Source organism: Leptonotus elevatus, chromosome 1, assembly GCF_054856555.1.
Source record: "Leptonotus elevatus isolate MCC_2025b chromosome 1, RoL_Lele_1.0, whole genome shotgun sequence".
Taxonomy (NCBI): Eukaryota; Metazoa; Chordata; class Actinopteri; order Syngnathiformes; family Syngnathidae; genus Leptonotus; species Leptonotus elevatus.
This window is the reverse complement of record NC_141239.1, coordinates 36,388,407-36,410,113: the sequence shown is the minus strand read 5'-3', so window position 1 is coordinate 36,410,113 and position 21,707 is coordinate 36,388,407. Positions and strand designations below refer to the sequence as shown.

The following is a 21,707-nucleotide window of genomic DNA, read 5'->3' as shown; positions in this document are numbered from 1 at the left end:
TTTTCGAGTTCATGTTATGATGTTGTAATGTTAATTACCCTTATCTCCCAAACGTTGAGCTTGTGTGTCTAATTGCAAATATGAATGCAACATACACTGAGGGTTCAATTCCTACCTAAGGCACATGTTGGCTAGCCTTTCGATCTCTGTTTCCATGTGTTCTTGTAGCTCGCCGGGCCTGAGCAGCACTTGACAGATGGGACAGATTGGTGCCTGACTGTCATACAGCGACATTTTCTTCTTACCTGGAGACAACAAAGAACACGTGAGTTAAAACAAATGGCGTTAATACGGTTTTGGTAAATAGTGCCAGCTACTTGAACAATTGCAAAATGTGTCCTTCATTGTCAAGACCTCATTGCAGCCATGTTATACATTTTATTGTTGTACTTGTAAGAAGGCCTAATATTGACTGAAATCTCACACTCATCACACATCAAATGGCAGATAATACATCTCACAGCATAGAATAAACAAAAACTAAGACAATGTATCACCATTTTGCCGGAGCACCTAGCATGGCGCAGAGCGGTCTGCCAAACAGGCGTGAGTGAGCCTTGCGCCTGTACGAAAATCAGAATACTCCAGCATTCCCGCTTGTGCCGTCTTTAAAAAGAGCACCCTTAGTCTTAGATCAAGGAAGTGAAAAGGGGATTAAAGAAAGTGTCTTCCTTGGATGTATAGACTCTGCCAACACTAGCTTACTTCATTGTCCTTGATCGACAGGGCGCAGGGAGGGGCTCACCTGTCTTTGTGGCTGAAAAGTAAATGTATTGTATTGTATTACACACCCTCAACAGTGTGTATGAACTTGTGGCCCAAAAAAAAGTTGAATAATAATATAGGCATTTAAATTAGAGAATACTGTCAGATTCCCTATATTTAACCAGCCAATTACATTATTTTAGACCAAGAACAATAGGTTCCATCTTAGTCAGGATATCCTGTTAAGACAGCTTGTCACCACAGCAACCATATGATGAGGTAATGGGACTATTGTGTTTTAGGGATAGCTCATTTAAACGTCAACAAACACAAATACTTGTATTATACACACATCTGTACTGTATATTGCACAAACAAAATGTTGGATCACTTCGTTTTCCCAGATGCGCATTTTTCCCATGCATCCCTGCACTCACACCTGTCGGTGCCCGCCCACCAAGATGATTGTGCCCATTTGAGGCATGGATCTCTAAAATGGCTCTCCTTTTTTAATTATTATATTTTTCATTCATTCTGTTTCGCACACTTATGTCCGAGTGTCAGTAAACACAACATAGGTCTCGCGGTGGAGTAGGTATGTAACGTTGGTGTTGGCTGGCTGCTTGTGTTCATTGGCGCTATTGCTCGCCGCTCGTGAATTGTTCTTGTTTTCGGCTATGGCCAACAGTAGCCGTAGCCGTTTGTTCAAGACAAATAAAAAAGGGAGACATTCCCAAACAAAGTTTTCTGGCGGCATTCTTGCAAGCCATCACAATATGAAGAAATAGTGGTGTGGTTTTGTTTGATTGATGGCCAGTCTTATCTGCAACAGCCTTACTGAAAATAATGTTCGGTAGGCCTACGCTGCCTTGTACGTGACAAATACGTCAAGAGTTTTGTACATTTTGTACAAGTGAAGCTGCAAGTTTCCGAGGACGCTGGCACACAAGACAAGTGAGGAGGGACGTACTACAAACCACGTTCGTGTCTGCGACTAAAGAGCCACCTGAAAAAAGAAACCACGGGAGCCAGGAGCCACATATTGCTTGGGCATCTAAAATGAGGTATGATTTTGCTTTCCTTTTTTCTTTTGAATTCTGCTGCAGACACCGTTCAAACAGTGGCCTGTTTCAAGCGATATGTCAGCGCATCCGCCATTTTGGATGTGGCAATTGTATTCTCCATTGGCAAATAATTAGTAAGTTTGAGTTTCTACCCATCCATCTATTTTCTGAGCCCCTTGTCCTCAAAAGGGTTGCTGGAGCTTATCCCAGCTGGCTTTGGGCAGTAGGCGGGGTACACCCTGAACTGGTTGCCCGCCAATCACAGAAGTTTGAGTTTGAATGGGATAATATAATCAAAGGTAATGGTTCCTTATTAATCCAATGAGTTGTGGCTTGATGATACATCTCCAAAGAGAAACTGAATGAGGCATCTTTACAAATAGCTTTACTTTGCCTCATCCAATATGGCTGCGAGGTCAACGTACTACGACGTCAATGCCGTCTACTGTATGTGTATGTACTGTAAATGCTGTCTATGATAATACTGTCAGCGGGGGCCATTCAATGGAAAGATGCACGGAAGCGCTACGTGAATTTATTCAAATATATGGGGCAAGTTAATGCTTTGTGTAGGGTATTCATGCATTTCATGTTCCCCACTTAAGCCTGGGCTCTGGTGACGAGTCTGCCTGCACTGAACGTGTACTTTCTTTTTCAAAAATCCTCTTTTCTTTCCTTTTTATGCATCATGCATATCATTTTCAGTTTTTTCTGTGGTCACTTGTTAATTCATCTCCTTTTTGCCATAAATGTTTCTCTCTTTCTTGTTTCACTATTTTTCAGCACACACCTCGTCTTGCGCTGCCCCCACCCACATGGTTTTGACAAGATTATTTGAGTCACGCTGAAGCTGTAGCGTTTCATCATGACAGGCCAACAAAGAATGATCCAAACCTTTTCTGCACCTGATGGGGCTCTTGTTTTCCCTCACACAAACACACCTTCGGCAACCCATACGGGGCATACTGTATAGTATAGGCATATGTTTTCTTCAGTAACATCCTAGTTAAAAATGTTTAATTTATCTATACTGTGTTTTCCCCCCACATGTATCAGCAACAACAAAATGTCATCCAAACCAGTGCACAGTCACTGTCTTGATTTATGACCAAATTCTTATATTCTGTTTAAACACAAGATCAGCAAGCAGGTGCAAAACATCACCTTTTAATAGCAAAATGTATTTCAAAACTTTAATGTGCCGCCCTCCCTTATTCCTTTTTGTGGTATACATACGTTATTTTACTCTCTTCAGCTTTTCCCCTTTTATTTTTCCCCTTTCTCTGTCAAATATTCCCTGAGGGATGTGAGTTATTGTAGGAGGCAATGGACAGATAAATCCAGGGGAGGAGACGAAGATGGGTGGAGAGGGTATGTGTGGGGGCTGTTGAGGTATGGGGGTGTTGTTGATGTCGCACACTAGTCTTGTCAGTGGCTTAAAGATGATTAATGTCAGAACAGAACGCACACACACACACATGCATGTGTGCGCGCACACACACACACCTCCTTCCCACATGTCGTACTCTGCACCCCAAAGTTAAAAAAACTGTGCGCTTAATCATGAGGAGCACACAGGCCCGCCCCAACTGGATGGACAGAGCAAGAAATGAAGCTGAGGAAGGGCAAAGGATGAGAAGTGATGAGGATGGAAGGAGAAGACGACCGGGACGATAACACGGAAATAGGCCTGACAGGACTTTTTAGTGTGGAGATTCCTCAGAACGCCAAATGCCGACTGGTACAGCAAAGAAGGGATGGATGAATGCATGGATGGAGGGAGGAGAGTGGCGAGGAGGTGCTCGTGTCTCTGACAGCTGTGATTGAGAGTAGGCCGGATTCCCCCTAATGTGCAAAGATGGATTGGCTCATCTTTCTTTTCTTTCAATTGTCCCTCCACCACCCCATCTCAAACCTCTGTATATCTCGCACTCCCTCCAGTTCACATTTTCCCAATTTCATCTTTTTGTTCCAACTGGCTTTATCTAACCTCTAATCTTTCTCACATTTTTTTTTGCCGCTTGCTCTTCCCTCGGTTTCATCTCTGTCACATGGTCCAAGAGCTCCTCAGATTTTGTTCACTTTATAGAATGGAATACCATAATACAAATGCACACCAATACTGTCACATGCATACAATATACGTGTACTGTGTTGTCAGGTAACATCATGTACGTCAGTCAGTGTATAACTACTACTAATAAAATGTAATAAGGTGAATTTTTATAGCACGGATTTAGTCGATTTAACTTTTCTACATCTTCATAGTGTATATTTATAATAAGCGATTACCAATAAAAAAAATTACAGATACCACTAGTATTTTTGATACATATAGTTTTCCCCAAAAATAATGACAAATCATTTTACAGAAAAACTTATATATCCCAATATCACTGATAAGCAAGTACCTATACTAGGTAGAAGTATCAAGTTGATACCAGGTCTTATTTCACAGTATTGCTAGCATGGAAACCAAACTCATGGCTTAAACTAGCAGATGAGCCTGGTCACTGTCAGCATTAGGGGTGTTAGGAAAAAATCGATTCGGCAATATATCGGGATATTACGGCGCGCAATTATCGAATCGATTCGATATGTGGCTGAATCGATTTTTAAACATCAATTTTTTATGGGACTATTCAACAAAACGTCTTACTTAGGGTTAGGATTCACACTTTAAGCATGGAAAAATGTTATATTAATGGAACATTAAGCCTTAATATTTTATTTCAGTGCTGTTTAAACATGAAACAGACTGCAACCTGTTTGCAACATGTACAAGTTTACTGTTGAGTATTTTCTAAATTTGAGTTAAAAAAAAATAAAAAAAATGCAATAATCAATTTATAGATTCGATTAGAGATTAATCGGTATCAAATCGAATCGTGACCTATGAATCGTGATACGAATTGAATCGCCAGGTACTAGACAATTCACACCCCTAGTCAGCATCAAGCAAATTTCTGAGGCGGGGCAAACCTTAACAAACATACTGTGAAAAGATCCAATCAGCGAAGAGAGGACGTGAAGCTGGATGTATGTGTGGAAGAGTTATAAGCACAGTGACGTACATATGGTACATGTATAATATTCATACGTAAGTCCGTGATTAAACAGCAGCGGTGGGCGGATGCGGAGTAAATTCAACATGGCTACTCGAGAGACAGTAGTGAATGACCTATGTCGTTGTTGCGGTAAGATGAAAGACTTCCGACACTCACGTAGAATACAACACAACAAATAAACAAATTTGATTTGCCCGGCCATTTCGAGCCGGGCCAAGTCGCAATCAATGGCCGCCTTTCCAGACCTACTTTCTGTCTTTCAAGTGTGACTTGCCAGGCTACCGTATTAGTCCTTGTGATATACCAGTATTGGCCGCAGTCTTGTGGCTGTTTTACTCTCAGAAATTAGAAATGAGAAGAATAGAAAAATAAAGCCATTCATTTTAATGCAATTATAAGTAAAAATGCTATATTGGGATCAAATTTACTAATGATATCGGTACTTGGTATCGGTATCTGTGACTACTTAAGAATTGAGTCTTCATACTGGCATCGGTCTGAAAAAAGTAGTATCAAACATCCCTTCCCAATATAGCATTTTTCCTTTAAACTGCATTAATTGAATGGCAATTTTCTATTCTTCGACTTTCTAATTTATATTTCCTAATCGCAAAATGGCCATGAGGGTTGTAAGTTGGGGTGGGAATCTTTGAATGTCTCACGATTCGATTCAATTCCGATTTTTGGGTCTGCGATTCGATTCAGAATCAATTTTCGATTAAGAACGATTTATTTTTTATTTTTTTCGAAATGCTTCAATCTACAGATGTGCAAGGAATTGTACTGATCTGCTCCAGTCACACTCAATGCTAATTAGCGCGCTACTTGCGGCACTTTTATCACTCAAAAGAACAGCTCCACGCTGAAAAAAACCCAAACTTTTATTGGAATAACTTGATCGTGACTTATTCCTTCTACTCTCTAATGTGGCTACAACTTAACAGTGTATTAGACCGCGTGGAACCACACTGCCCCTCAGTGGCCAAACCGGGTACAACATGAACAGCGCTCCAAATAAAGGCACACACAGACAAAGGCAAGACAGTATAAAATATTTTAAATAAAATCGATTTTGGGACATTTAAAATCGATTCTGAATCGTACTAAATGAGAATCGCGATTCTTATGAGAATCGTTTTTTGGCACACCCCTAGTTGTAATACCTTGAAATAAGGCTGTATATCGGCCCGATACCCATACCGATACTAACCCATCGCTATAAATAATACTAATGTATATTTGAGATTAGTTTGAGCCTTAAAACCTGTTCTCTGTCACAAACGATGATGAATGACACATGAGGCACTCCAATCAAATAAAATAGGACTATTTAAACACATGCATACACACTCACACACGCACAAACATTTTTGTTATTTGAGCCAGTAAAAATGTCAGTCAGACCCAAAACATTTAGAGTCACAAAGTCTTATTGGAAATGAAAGACCTTCTTAAAGTTCCTTTCTTTATTAACACGAAAGATGCCGCCCGCACCTAATGAGCCTTATGAGCAATCAAAGAGTCCAGATGGTGAGGAGGGGGAGATGCATCACATGGAAGAATGGTGAGCAAAGAGGAATGTTTTTCCATTTTTGTCCTTCATCATCATCTTAGTTGTTTTCCTCCTTATCACTTTTCTTCATTATCTGTACGTTCATGTTCTCTTTGCTCCAGCTGTGTGATTTTCTCTTTAACCCTGTTTATCCTTATTCACAAATACATTTGGACAAGCGTTATCCCTTATTTTAGCAATGTTCCCTCTTCCCACCATGAAACCTCACTCGTCCATCCCCGTGTTGCTCCGGTCCAGATGAAGTGGGAATCAATAGATGCAAGATAGCGCAGGCTCCCAGTCACAGACTACAATGGGCTGAGGTAAAAGGCCACCTCCAGAGAGGCGAGGGATTGTCAGCTCAATACTCGCTCTCAATGGAAGCAAAGATAAAAAAGCATTTGGGGTGCCCTCATGGCTCAGTGGGCTAAGAGGCACACCATGTACTCACAGCACAGCTCCAAATCCCATCTAATGACCTGCATTGCGTGTCATCCCTTCACTTTTATCTCCCCTATCATACCAGAGTCTCGAGAAATACAGGACCGCTTCCCAAGTTAAACTCAAATTGTACCTAAAATGTAATTGAATTGATATTAATTCATGCAAGACGAAGAGATACACCTGCCTTGAACTTGCGCGTTTATTTGTCTTTTATATCTTCTATCACAGATTGAATTGTGCTGTAAATTACGAAACCAATTAGCTAATGAGGGCTGGGCATGTTAAATGGATTTAAGTAGAACAATACGAGTGAGAAAAACAGAGGGGCCAAATTTACGAGTTGGCACATATACAGTATTTAGAGCTATACACGCACTGTCGCACACCAACAAAAAGGCAAAACACTTGAGCACTTTTCCCAAATGGAATTACAAACATGTCGAGGTTGTTTTTCTGTCCTTGAACAACGGTCTTCTCCTTGTGTGCGCGCAAACAAACACAGTTTCAATTGGGCCCTCCTTGTTGTTGGAATAAATGAGTTTTCTGACATGCATCAAGTGTTTACGCCTGCTTAGCCCTCTTTTCTCGCCTCCCGCTTCTCTGCTCCCTTTTACACCTCCTCCCACTGCTTGCCGGGCCAGTTAGCTATAACACCCGCCAACATCGGTAAACAAGGAAATCTCTCAGCTGCAGCCCAGCGCGTAACTGCATTACAGAGCCCGATAACCTCTTCAAATAATGTGCGATAAGGGGAATTTGATTTGACTCACGGAAAAGGGAAAGAAGGCCACTTCTGTTTCCCCTCAATCACGTCCTTTTACTTTCTTTCCTTGTTCCTCTTTCTTTTCATTTTCTATCTCCTTTTACCGCACAATTGTCTTCGCTTTACTTAGCTTAAGGGGTCCAGGCCTCATCTTGTCTCAAATGTCCCTCCCGCCCACCTCTTCCCTCTCACCAGAATGTCACCACCTCGCATCCGTAATCAAATAAATACTGCCAATGTGTCAGCCTTCATTTTGACTCTCCCCTCTTTTCTTGCCGACAATAGGAGGTGAGGTGAGGGGCCTCCGCAAAGGCATCATCTCGATAATGGTAAATATGAGCCCAAAAGCTGGGACAGTATTAACACAAATGGGTCTAGCAAGGTGTCTCCAAGAGAGATGATATGTTTTTTTCCTAAGTGAGCTGTGATTTAAGCGAGCAAGACACTGGGCTGATTGTTGCCTCTGTGTGTGCTCATGTGCTAAATAGATGGGTCTGTGCGGCTCATTCAGAGGACATTTGATGAAATGGAACGGGGGTCAACTTCAGTTTGCCACCCAGGTTGCGTTCCACTGCGCCATGTGTGTGTGTGCGCACTTCCAGCGTCTTGCCCCAGAGGCCTGCGTGAGCGCTTGTGTGAATGCGCTTGCATGTTCGCCCTCACTGACAGTGATGCATGGCACTTTTAAATAGCGCTCCTCCGCGCCCAGCTCAAAACTCATCACCGGGCTCTTTCACTATCCCGCCCTCGCCTCTCTCCCAGGGGTTGTCACTTTTTAGAAAAGCAAATGAAATGTCGGCATGGTGGGGAGGCGGGATCAGGAGATGGCTGGATATAGGGATCAAGAGAGGACAGGTGTGTGTGTGTGTGTGTGTGTGTGTGTAGGTTTGTGTGTCGAATGTGTTTGTGTGTGCGAAGCTGGTTTCCTTCTGTTAGAGTCAAAAGCTCTGTGTCTATAGTGCATACATGTGGTGGTGTCACTGGACAGTACATTGGGTATTAGTGTAATGAGCGCTGATACAAGAAGATCATTTGCATTTACAAAAATAATCAGGTTCAGTTTTCTTATTCCTTTTTTCATTCCTCCCACATTTTGGACGTGTTTCTCCTTCCACATGATTCATCCTTTTCTCATCATGCCAATTTCAAAGTATTCCAAAAAAAATCACACAATAGGGGCTTCTATTTCTATAATTCCAAAAATTCATGTTTTTTCAACATTCCAAAAAATTCCTCAATCATTCCAAATTTCCCCCTATACTTCTTTCCCATTCATTTCAAATGGCACATTAAAAGTAACAGTCAGATCGTTGCCTTTTGAAATGTAAATCATTCGTCTTATTCAATTCACCTTATGAACCTGCCAAAATTTGGCACATACCGAAAATTCCCTTTTTTCATTACCCCCCCCAAATTCTCATATTAGGAGATATTCTCCATTTTTCACTCCTTCCTCAACATTACTTGACCGATTTAAACTGTTCGAACTTCAACATGTGCAGATCATGCAAGCCATCTCATTTATTACTCCCATTCACAAAATTGACAACATTTTCTAAGGCCCCAAATTCCAAATATTTACATATTCACCTCCAGTTTCTATGTATATTGACTGATTAAAATCATTTCAACTTCAACGTATTCAGCTTATTCAATGCCATTCAGTATCATTCTAATTCTTTTTTTTACATGCATCATAGTCTTTTAGCCTTTCAATCGTCACTCACAATTTCTCCAGAAATTGCAAATGTCTAGTTATTACAATGCAATTTTGTGGAACCATTCTGAGGCCAAAATATTAGTATATATGATTTAAAACCACGTGACACAAAAAAAACAACCACTATAATATACATTGTTAATTGAATTCTCAGAAATTTGAATACAAGGCTTGTAATGGATTTTTAAGTTCACAAATGAAGCAGTGTCCATTTTAAGGCAGAATGTAGAAATGGGGGGGAACAAAACTGCTAAATTGGCACATCATAAATAATCAGCTAACTCGTTTTCCTGGACTCTGCAGATAAATGATGATCTGATGATCTTCGTGCACGTGTGTGTTTTTGTGTGCATCAGCATGTGTAATGTGGGTTTTTCTCCTGGGACGTGGCTGCGCGTGTCTGTCTGAGAAACACAGCAGTGGGATGCTGCAGAGGTTATCTCCAATCACTGACAGCTGTTTATTCAATCAATCACTGTGTCACATGTGTGTGCGTGTGCGCGCGTACGTGTGTGTGTGTGTGTGTGTTCATTTGTAATATAGTGAAGAAATTGTAAAGCAGACAGAAGTAAATTAATGGAACGTGAACCACTCACTGACCCACAAAGTCAAGGAACTCTCTGTAAGATAAAAAGCTTAAATAATTACAAATAATGCATGAGCAGAGGAAAGTAGTTGTAGGAGGGGGTTATGACATAAGCCAAGTTAATGACTGCACCCACTTAACATAAAAAAAAAATCATTTCCTGTACCTTATAATATGAAGAATGCCTGGTCATTTTATGCTTGTAGGACTACACATTGCTTAACAGTAAAATTAGCACTGCGATCTATTGTGCCTGTGTGAGTAACACAATTCGAGGTGTCCCAACTGGTTATCCGGTTCGCTGTTGAGAGAGATGCTACTCTCCACATTCCATACCTGTGTGATTGACCACTCAAGTTTGACATCAGAATGGGATATATAAGTAGGATTTTCTTCTATTCAGCATTGCTATCATTCTTGTAGCCATGATATACAAAATATATTCCGCCTATTAAAAAGTGACAGAAAGAGCCGCATTCGGACTTTCTGTCTTGCCAGCCCCTGTTTCATTTCACCTTCCTCAGCTGGCGATAAGAGGAGGGCCACCTAACGAAGAGGTGTGGGCGTGAGGCCTGTCGGCGCTCATCTCCATGTCAAAGGGTCTACCGGGGGAACGTGCCGTCTGGCAGTGGCAGTGGGAGTTTCAGCAAGTAGGAAGCAGAAGCCCGGACTCAGCCTTAATCACTGTATAAAACAGACACAGCTTGTGTTGTTTGAACAGATGTCATCATCTGCTGTCTTAACATTTGATCTTCATATCTTGCATATATTTAATTAAATACAGTATATATGTATATATATATATATATATATATATATATATATATACAAAATGTTTGGACACACTTTCCTATTCAATGCATTTGCTTTATTCTCATGACTGGTTACTTTGTAGATTCTCACTGAAGGCATCAAAACTATATATGAACTGATGTGCCGTTATTACCTTACAAACATGTTCTATATGATCGATTCTTCAAAATAGCCATCCTTTGCTCTGGTTACTTTTTTTTGCATACTCTTGTCATTCGTACCTCTGGGAACTCCTTAACGACTGTTGGAAAACAATTTCAGGTGACTACCTTTTGAAGCTCATCGAGAGAATGCCGAGAATGTGCGAAAAAGTAGTTAGAGAAAAGGGTGGCTATTTATTTAAGTATTTATTTGAGTATTTTCACCTTTTTTTGTTAAATACGTAACTCCAAGTGTATTCATTAGTTGTCATAGTTTTGATGCCTTCAGCGATGTACAGTCATGAAAATAAAGCAAATGTATTGAATGAGAAGGTGTGTCTAAACGTTTGGCCTGTGCTGTGTGTGTACATATATTAATGATGTACACACACGAAAATGGCAAAAATATGCATTTTCGGCATTTGGTCGAAACAAAATTAAAGCCGAAAAAATATGGACGAAAGAGGCTGTTGTGGTGACGCAAGCATAAAAAAAGAAAAAGCTGGAAGCAAGCGTCACTTGTATTCTGGTGGCCGTGCTAAATACTTTAGCTAATGTTAGCACTATTGCTATCAAAGGTTTTAAACAAGTAAAACACTTACCACTATCTCCGGGTGATTACAGACCTGTACAGGATTGTGTGACTTTGCAGTATCTTCCCGAAGCCGAATTGGCTGGTGCGAATAAATAAATAAATAAATTTTTAAACATTGGTGAATATGTGACTGTGCAGATTTTAAGCGCGCCGCACCGTGTCCGTGTTGACTCTAAAGTGCAATCGCACAACCAGAAAATGCTGACCCCGCACTTGGTGTTTAATGTACCATTTGCCAACATGTCTGTGGTGTGGACGCATTTCAATTTATATTGTGCTTTGTTGAAATGCCAGTGCTAAATAAATATGTTATAGTAATATTATAGTTTTAATTAATTATAATAAATGCAATGATAGTAAAAAAAAATTGGCATCATTTTTTTTCGCCGTTTCGGTTTTCGGCCAAGCATTTTTCATTTTTGGTTTTGGTTTCGGACCAAAATTTTCATTTTGGTGCATCCCTAATATAAATATATACATAATATGTACCTATCAAAAAATCCACAACCCCATCAAACACCATTTGAATGAATGATAATAGAAATTGTGTGTTTGATTCAGACTGGCCTGAAGAGACATCCGCTATGCGTTTTATATCATTTCTCCTGTGATTCCATTATCCTCCTTCCTTCCATTATCTCTATCTCCCTGCTGCTTTCAAATGGTCTAGCAGCTGAATTAATTACCAAAGCCAATTAACGGTAGATTGGCTGATGTTTTAACTAATTAGCTATAATGAGGGTTGTGGATGCCCGCTTGGTGTTAATTGAATCTTAACACAGAGGGAGGAGGGCATGGGAGGAGGGACAGATGGATGGATAGATAGATGGATCGCGGCATGTGCACACTTTACACATGCATGTACATGAGTGGTTATTGACGATATGTGAAGCACATCCACCCTGTTGGCAGACACATTTACTATTGACATTACTGGCCTCCACAACAGAGCACATTTTGTCTTAATGAAACATGGAAAAATAGCTTATTAATAATTAAAGGATGCTGTATGACATTATATCATTTATAGCAGCACATTATTTGGCCAGGGTTTTATCTCTCAAATGATAATCTTCTATTGCAGGTATGTATATTTTAAAGAAAAGCTAAATGGTGCATGTTTGTTATTGCAATACGTGCCCGGAAAAGAGGAGCAGCAGATTAAAATCTTAAATCAATGTCACTCTGTCCTCTCAGTGCCAGATTACCGTCTGCCTACACCTGAGCTTCATTGTCACCTGCCATTTAATAGCAGAGATGAGATGTGAAATGTAATGCAATAATTTTAATGGATCTATGGATTGACAAAAATCCTCATGCGCATCTAAAAATTGTCAGTAATTCTCTGTAAAGTATCTGAGACAGATTCGTTATATCTTTTTTATATCACTTAGATATGTATTAGGTATTTAGATAATTTAACGAGAAAGTCATTGGAATGACATTACTGAAAGTCCTTTACAGTATGCTGTATGTCTGAATGTCCTTATGTGTCAAATTACGCAAAGTTATGATGTATCCCTGTCCTCTCTACGTTCCACCGTCCTGCTGATCGAAAGGCATGCATACCGAATGACTGTAAGGTGGCCATAAAAATCTGCATGGCCGTGTAAGAGGCTTAATGATTTTAAAGTTACACGAGAAAAGAGCCTGCAGTTTGTCTCATCTATCAACTATAGCACCGGAGCCGTCGCCAAATAGCCCTGCCATCTAACCTGGCTCTTAGCGACGCATGGCCCAACACTCCCTCCCTCACAGGATCTTGAACACTGGGAGAGTCCCATATTCACAGCAATCCTACAGTGCGTTAATACTTGTTGTTGTACTTGTAACTTGTAAGTAGGTACAGTAGGATAAATTATCAGCATACTCAAATGCAATACAGTGGTCCCTTGCTACTTTGCGGTTCACTTATTCCGGATGTATTTATTTATTATCTTAATTTATGCTATTTTTGTCCTTTTTTTGTAATATTTGAGATATTAAAACGGCACTTGCTTTTATTCAACACAATTTATTACATTATTAAACAATATATAAAATATTTGGTGAATTGATAAAAAAAATGTTGACATGTACTTCTTTTAATTCTTAGCAAGTAAATGTCCCATTACTGGTGAGCTATTTTTAGAACAGACCCCAGTTATTCGTACACGCTGGCACCTACACAAGAGGGCCAAATACGTGTGTCTCATTCCGCCACTCCTCCGTGCACTGCAGGAGAAGTAGAAAAGTTGATTGAAGACCATCCATCCATCCATCCATCCATTTTCTGTACCGCTTGTCCTCACAAGGGTCGCCGGGGTTGCTGGAGCCTATCCCAGCTGGCGGGGTACACCCTGAACTGGTTGCCAGCCAATCGCAGGGCACACAGAGACAAACAACCATACTCACAATCACACCTATGGACAATTTGGAGTGTCCAATTCACCTGCCATGCATGTTTTTGGAATGTGGGAGGAAACCGGAGTACCCGGAGAAAACCCACGCAAGCACGGGGAGAACATGCAAACTCCACCCAGGAAGGCCGAAGCCCGGACTTGATCTCACAACCTTTGCACTGGGAGGCGGACGTGCTAACCAGTCAGCCATCGTGCCGCTTGATTGAAGACAATTAACTTAAATAAAAGCCGCTTGCTTATGCAACAGGATACGCAATTATTGAAGAATATATTTATTTATTTTTAAATAAAAACATTATTTTTATTTGGACATTTTTCTGTAAAAAAAAAAAAAAAGATTAAAAGTGATATTATAGATAGAAAAGACACGTGGCACTGATGTCATATTGCAACAGAAGATATATGTAGCACTAAAGTGTCCATCAGATACATGCATATATGCATGCCATCTTGGATTGCTCTGTTGCCGTGATGTTTTGACAACCTCAATTCATTCCTTTCATTTCAACTCAGAAGCATCTCTCAACATTCACTTGCAAATTTTTGAGGGAATTGCAATCCCTTGCTAGAAATACCCTTCTGAATACAACAAAAGAAGTAAAAAAAAAAAAAAAAACTCATCTCAAAAATCTATCAGCAGTACCAAAAATTAGACATGACAATCATGGCAGGCAAATGAGATGCTTTTACTCTGTTGGGGCGCGACCTTCTATTTCCTTTCAACAATGCCGATAGAGGAAAACTAGGGTATTAGGACCCATGGTTTTTTAGGCTATTGGTGGCAAATAGCGACTTTAAATGGGCACCGATATAAAGCTGCACACCACAATAGCCAAATGTAAATCAGATAAATACAAGGAATTGATGCCATTCAAGCAGCCCTCGTCTGAAATCGGGTGAGCCTCTTGCACAGCAAATACTATTGTATGTGTGTGTGTGTGCGCGTGTGTGTCTGCGTACAGGATTGTCAGCAACTGAGAAGAACCTATTTCCTCTTGCTGAATCCCTGGCTCTAAATGATGGATTGATATCTCTCTTGTCATGGATTATATGTGAATATGTGTGCGAGTGCATGAGCCCTCTCAGCCTCTTGCTGCCTCTCCTCTCAGGCCCTTATCAGCTCTTGTCACAAACAGAGGATAGGGGATAATCCTTCATACAAGGCTAGCAGTCTGGCCATCCATCTATCTAGCTGTCTGTCTGTGCAATGTCCGCTATATTACCGCCCGCCGCTCTCTGACGTCCAGCTGGACTCGAAATAAAACACAGCAATCAAAGTTCCTGCATTGCAGTCGTGTGCGTCGGCACGGTTAGGGCGCGATAAATGAAAGCCACAGTTTTTTAGTGTGCTGCGTTTGGTGGTAATGTATGAGTTTTTCGATCAATCTTGAATTTAATCCCATGGAATGTTCCACTAATTTTCAGACCGATACCAGTACGGGTACTCAACTCTTGAGCAGGCACAGATACTGATACTAAAAACTGATAAGGTTTTCCAAATATTTTTTTTTTTAAAGAATCTATCCTAATCTAGCATTTCCTTACAAATTGCATACAATTAATGGTGATTTTCTATTCTTCAAATGAGTCATTTCTGGTTCCTGATCATAAAACAGCTGTTGCAAATATCAATACCTAGAAATAAGGCTGGGTATCGGCCCAATACCAATACCTTGCATTGGTACTCACCCATCCCTACCATATATTGTGCTGGTGTACCTAATGAAGCGTCCAGAGAGTCTATATCTCTTCACTGGAGCATTCCAACGAATCAACAAAAATAGTTTTACAATTATTTCAAAGTTAAAACTTGCTGAACAATATGCTTTGGACTGCTGCACATGTGGTTTGTGTTCTATACATGTGCCCAAGACAGAGAGTGCTTTGGGTCACCTTGAGTTCTGGCTTTGTCTCAAGCATTGTGTTTATAAGCATTTACATTCTATAATTGGATTTTATAGACAATAGCAACATCTTAAATAAAACAACCCAGACATAGTAAAGCAAACCATCTCATGTGCTCCATTTTGTGAGTGAGAACACACTTGGTAGCTGAATGGAATTGTGATATTTAAGTTTGACTATAACAATAAATTATATAGTGAACATATAGATATGGGAATACAGAGAGGGTTATGGCTTATGAGCTGAATAGGATGTCTATCATATAGTACAAGTCACACCTGAGGCTATTCCATGTACATCTGAAAGTGTGTGTGTGTGTGGGTGTGTGTGTGTGTGTGTGTGTGTGCACGTGAATGGAACGGTTGGTGTGTGTACTCATGGGGCAATCAGACATGTAGCGATTGCATCACAGTAGCAATTGGTTGTCATTGTGATCTTTATCATCATGCAATGTCTGCTCATTCACTTCCTCTCCATATCCCTTCACCTGATAATAACATGACGCCCAATAGAGGGCAATGTTTCACAACACTTCGTTTATGTTAGGTCTATGGACTATTCACAGTGTATGTTCAGTTTTTATATTCAATTCCTATCATTTTTATTTATGAAAAAAAGGTGAAAATATGAATAAGGTATTTTTGTCATTTCTTTTCCAATAATCCATTCAAACTAAAATTGTTGAAAATAACTAAAAATGTTTGAAAAATATGTTTTCTACGGCTCATCACTTTCTCTCATCTCTCATGTAATCACTACTTTCATGCAAATCGTTTTTTTTTCCTTGGTAAAGAAGAAAATGGATTTGCACAATCATTCTCACATGCTTTTGAAAAACTCCTTGTTGTGAGGCCTGTGGCTGCTGTATTTGATCTCCAACACACAAGAAACACCCTGAAAGGACAAATCTCGCAGCTCAAATCAATAGAGAATTAAATGGACTGAAATGGCTTTAGCTCACACATTAACCCGCCTCGTGTTTACTCACTATTTTTCTTTCCCATCTTTTCTAGTATCCTCCCATGTTTCTTTTTGTGTGTCTTGTCCTTCCCTAATAGCTAGTGGCCCTGACAAGCACGCTCTTTCCAACAACTTGAGTGTGGGTTTTGGTGACAGAGAGCAGAATGAAATGCGTTCTGTTTTTTAGTTTGGGCCTCAAAAACGATGAGTTGAGCCAATGGAGCCCGAGATGGTCGGACGAAGTAATAGCAAATAGATGACAGCGGCTTGGAATACTCTCTCTGGATGCACATGCACACACCCCGTCTGGGGACTCAAATCTCAGAGCAATTTTCAGGCTTGATGATTGGCAGTTTGCTGCGTATTCTTCCCTTACACGACCTGATGATAACTCGAGCTATCCCATTCCAGGTTTCCATGTCACCCTCTTTTCTCTTTTTCTGCCACTCTTCATCTTTTTTTTTTTTTTTTTAGTTGCCGTGACTCCCTGAACAACCACAACCCCTTCAAACTGCCTCTTCTCATCTTTCTTTCCACCCTACCCCTCCCACTGTCTCTTTCTGGGCCTGTTGTGGGCCTATTACAATGACAGTGGTGATAAGGAACATTTATCACATCATGTGCGGCATGCTTTGTGAGAGAAAGCCCTCAACAGGTCTCGGGGAGAAATATGATTACATTTTTTTTAAATCGTAATTCATTGCATGACCAATAGTTAACTCACGATTAATTGCAAATTTTATATCTGTTCTAAATGTACAATAAAATATACAATAAAATATTTTTTTTCAAAGTTTTCATACTCTTGTTAACATAAAAGTGGAAAGAAATGTTAAACTAATAGAAATATGGCTGAATTTATTTGCCATTTATACAGTAATTTCATAATAATTCATAACATTTAGTTAAAATTAAAAAGATGTTCTGTACTGCGAACGAGTGTGATATTGATTTGTGTTGAAGTCATTATCTGCCACTAGGTGGCATAATTGCTTTTGTAAGCCGTTGCTGACAGCTCAGTGTATTTTTCTTTTCACATTAAGAGCTATCTAATCTTTAACATGAAGAAACTTGTAAAATTCTGTACATTTTTAAAATTGTAAAATATAACTTGACCCGTCTCCACAAATATATGCATTATTATTAAATGTATTACTTCTAAATTTTGACGTGGACATGTCTGCTGCGTTGTGACTAGAATTCCCCCAGTACAGGCTAGTAAAGGGCGGTCATTAATCACGCGTTATTAGTGTTAGTGCCGTTAAAGGAACTTTAAATTAACTCAAAATTAATTTTGACCCCCCGAACACAGACACATGTACGCGCAGATTCACACGCAACTTTAGGACAGATTGTACCATCTATATTCATTACTATATATTATGCTTCTATTCTCCCATTTTGGACGGCACGGTGGATGACTGGTTAGCACGTCCGCCTGCCAGGCTTCGGCCTTCCTGGGTGGAGTTTGCATGTTCTCCCCGTGCCTGTGTGGGTTTTCTCCGGGTACTCCGGTTCCAAAAACATGCACAGCAGGTTGATTGAACACTCTAAATTGTCCCTAGGTGTGATTGTGAGTGTGAATGGTTGTTCGTCTCTGTGTGCCCTGCGATTGGCTGGCAACCAGTTCGGGGTGTACCCCGCCTACTGCCCGAAGCAAGCTGGGATTGGGTCCAGCAACCCCGCGACCCTTGTGAGGAATAAGCTGTTAAGAAAATGGATGGACGGATCTCCCATTTTGTATTTTGTAGTTAATTCAACACCATAGTTCCAACATATGGAACTAAGGTAACCAAAGCCAACCCCCTAATGAGCTAAGATAAACTAAGCCAGCTAAACTAAGCTAACCTAACCATATCTAATGAAATGCAATGTACTTTAATACAACATAACGTAAAATAATGTAACACAACGTGACATAACATAACATAACCTAAGATAAATTAAGCTAAGCTAACCATATCTAATGTAGCATAATGTAACATAATATAATAAGGTAAGGTAATATAATATAACGTAACCTCACCTAACCTACATTACTCAATTCATCTGCAATTTATACATACTGTATACAGGTACTCCTTTGTGCCCACTTTCTAATGAATTACTTTTCAGTAGTAGCAGGGAACGATAGATAGTCATTTACATTCATGTCTTTTTACCTGTCTATCTATATGTGGCGCCCGACTACTGCATTTCTCCTTCTTAGCTTCTCTCTGTTTTTCAGACTGTCCACTCCACTGCTGTGACACAATAGTTGACTTCATTGTGATCAAATAATGAACCTTTTGTTTGTCACATAATATAGATACACAGCCACACACACAATGCCCGTTTGTTCTTTAGCATCATGGTACAGTCATATCCACAACTGGACCAGTGCAGGGCCGAGACTGGGACAAGGATGGGCTTTTGCAGCACCTGCAAGATGAGGGGAGGCGAGGAGGGCATTATTCACCGCTTTAAAAGAGATTCTTCAGATAAGGAAACAAAAATCACTTTGATCAAACACTGAAATTGCTGTTAATCCAAGAGCTAAAAACACAATTTGATGTCTTTGCCCCCCCCCGCTCCCTGGCTCGTGAACATTGAACCACTTTTCTTGCTGCGACCTCCCATTTATCACTGCTGTAACTGCTGGCCAGCCGTGCACATGTTACTGTACCCTGTCACACTGCTGGCTAAACAAACTGCTTCTTGATATACGAGGGCCTACACCCCCCATAAACATATTCACTTTTAACTAGCGTGCTACCGGCTTGGCATCGCTTGATATCACCTTCAGTGTGTGTGTAACTGTATGTGCGTAATATGAAAACTGCTTGTGAGAAATGTACCCCCTGGGTACCACCTCATAACTCTTTTTCCTCTGTCCGTCCCTTCCTCCCAATCCATCTATCTTTATTCCTCAACTAAGGCATTAGCCTTCTATTACCCATTAGAGGCCGTAAGTGTCTTTGACAATAGACGAGGGAAAGTGGGCAGAAGAAGAATTGAAGCTCTTTCAGTATGTGTATTGGAAAACAAGTGTATATTTACAGGGTCATGAAATGTTTTCTGCAGACTATTTTTACTGCAGCTGTGCGGTGCGGTAATATTGAAGCTTCCTACTTGGACCAGCCGTTCTTGAAGTCTGCCTCGTTGCTTGTCACAATATAAGAATTCTGTTTCCTCACATGTGCATGGCCGTAATTGTCTGTCGTAACAACACGGAAAATATCATCACCGCTCAGTTAAACTATTTTGTGTCAAATTGGAGAATTTGCATTAACCTCCAATTTCTCATTCTCCCAGGGTGCTTTGCTGTTTTATTGACTACATATGTATTTATTGTCTCCAGACAGTCTAGAGTTTATTGAATAACGCACTAATCTGCCTGTACAAGATTAAAGATTAATTGATTGTTGCAGCATTATTACTATATGCCATAAAGCACACATGCACATGTTCACATGCTCAGTAAGAACAAGCAAATATGGGGACAAGCATGCATGCAGCGACCCACGTACACTGGTCTTATCGCAAACAGCCACTGATGCACAAGCAGAGAAAGGTTAATTACATAGTTGTTCCAATGTTTTATGACTGTTGTAAATTGTAGTTGCACATGCCCTCTTCTTATCAAGCAATAAATTCATTAGTGGCTAACACACCTCACCAGGGCAGATCATTTAGCTCTGACAAACAAGATTAGAGGATAGAAAGGCCTCATTGTAGATCTGGACACTTTGGGACTCTGGAACATAGATATGCAGTCGACGGATAACACTGACACTTGGTCAGCTCCTTGAATTCCAACTCTGCTTTTTATCAGAGTTCAAATGTATTCATTTCATATTCAGTATTTTTCTGTGATCACATCTTCTAAACCCAAAATAAAGCTACGAATGTCTGCTCTTGCTAAATTAAATTGGCAAATGCTACCTGCTGTGCGTAGAGGTAAATAAAGGCCAACTCTCCTGACAGCATACACACTCATTTAAGGCTGTTTAATCTCAGATGAAAAGAATGAAAGATAGAGTCTTTGGTAGGTATGTCAAAAATGCGTGTAGATGTGTGAATTTGGCATTGGCACTTATGCTTGTATGAAAAAATTATGCGTGTACTAAAATTCAGCAAAACTTTGACACGACTTTCAACAAAAGTTGTAATGCCCATTATTTATGGGCAGCGACTGCTTGTTTCTGCTCGTCATTGAAGGGAGGACGTTTTTTGTTGTTGTCCACATCTAGCTATCACCTAGTGTCCAGACACCGTGACCAGTCGCCACCAAATTTCATATGCACAGCCCTACTCGTACCCACTTTAAAATGTGCAAATATAAAAGCGATCGGTGCAATATTTTGGAGCTATCAAACGATAACATTGATTAATCACATCTTAGAATTGTGCTTAGTCTTGATTAAAGGCTTTTTGTCAACATTTTTAGTCGACCAAATTTGAAGAGCACCTGTTATGTGTTAACTCTTTCGGGACGTCTTTTTTTTAGCCATTGCACACTCTCATCCTCTTCTTTTTCTCATCAGTTAATAATTTGCATAATTAAAAATGAAAAAAATTATTTTGACTCGAACTAACAAATATTCTAAATGTCATGCGCAAACATTTATTAAATGCTTTACTTTAATGCATGTAGCTATGTTTATTGCTCAAACACAATCTGTGCTACCTTTAACATAACCATCCGCTGTCTGATAAAGGATCATCTGCGGTCAAAATGTGCGTATGACGTGCATATGAATTTTGGTGACAATTGGCCGTTTTTTTTTTTTTTTTAAAGAGCTCAGTATTGTTCATTCGGTAATGTCATCATCATTGCTCTTTTTTTTTTGTATGTGGGTGAGTATGTTTATGGGGGTGTGTGCGTGCGAGTGTGTGTGTATTCGTCACCAAAAACCTATTTTAAAAATCCCATACCGTTCACCTAAACCGAACACCGCCGTCAGGAGACCCGAGGAAGGACCAAAGAAAACAAAGGAAAGTGAAATCC

General features: G+C 40.1%; 1 protein-coding gene across 6 annotated transcripts in view; it reads right to left on the bottom strand.

Annotated features, from left to right (window-relative positions):
• Positions 1 to 21,707, bottom strand: part of rnf220a (ring finger protein 220a) — a 160,946-nt gene that overhangs the window by 41,584 nt on the left and 97,655 nt on the right. For all 6 annotated transcript variants that reach the window (XM_086095824.1, XM_086095815.1, XM_086095806.1 and 3 more), the window contains exon 3: positions 116 to 245. In XM_086095824.1, coding sequence (XP_085951950.1) covers positions 116 to 245 — 130 coding nt within the window. The remainder of the gene's footprint in view (positions 1 to 115; positions 246 to 21,707) is intronic.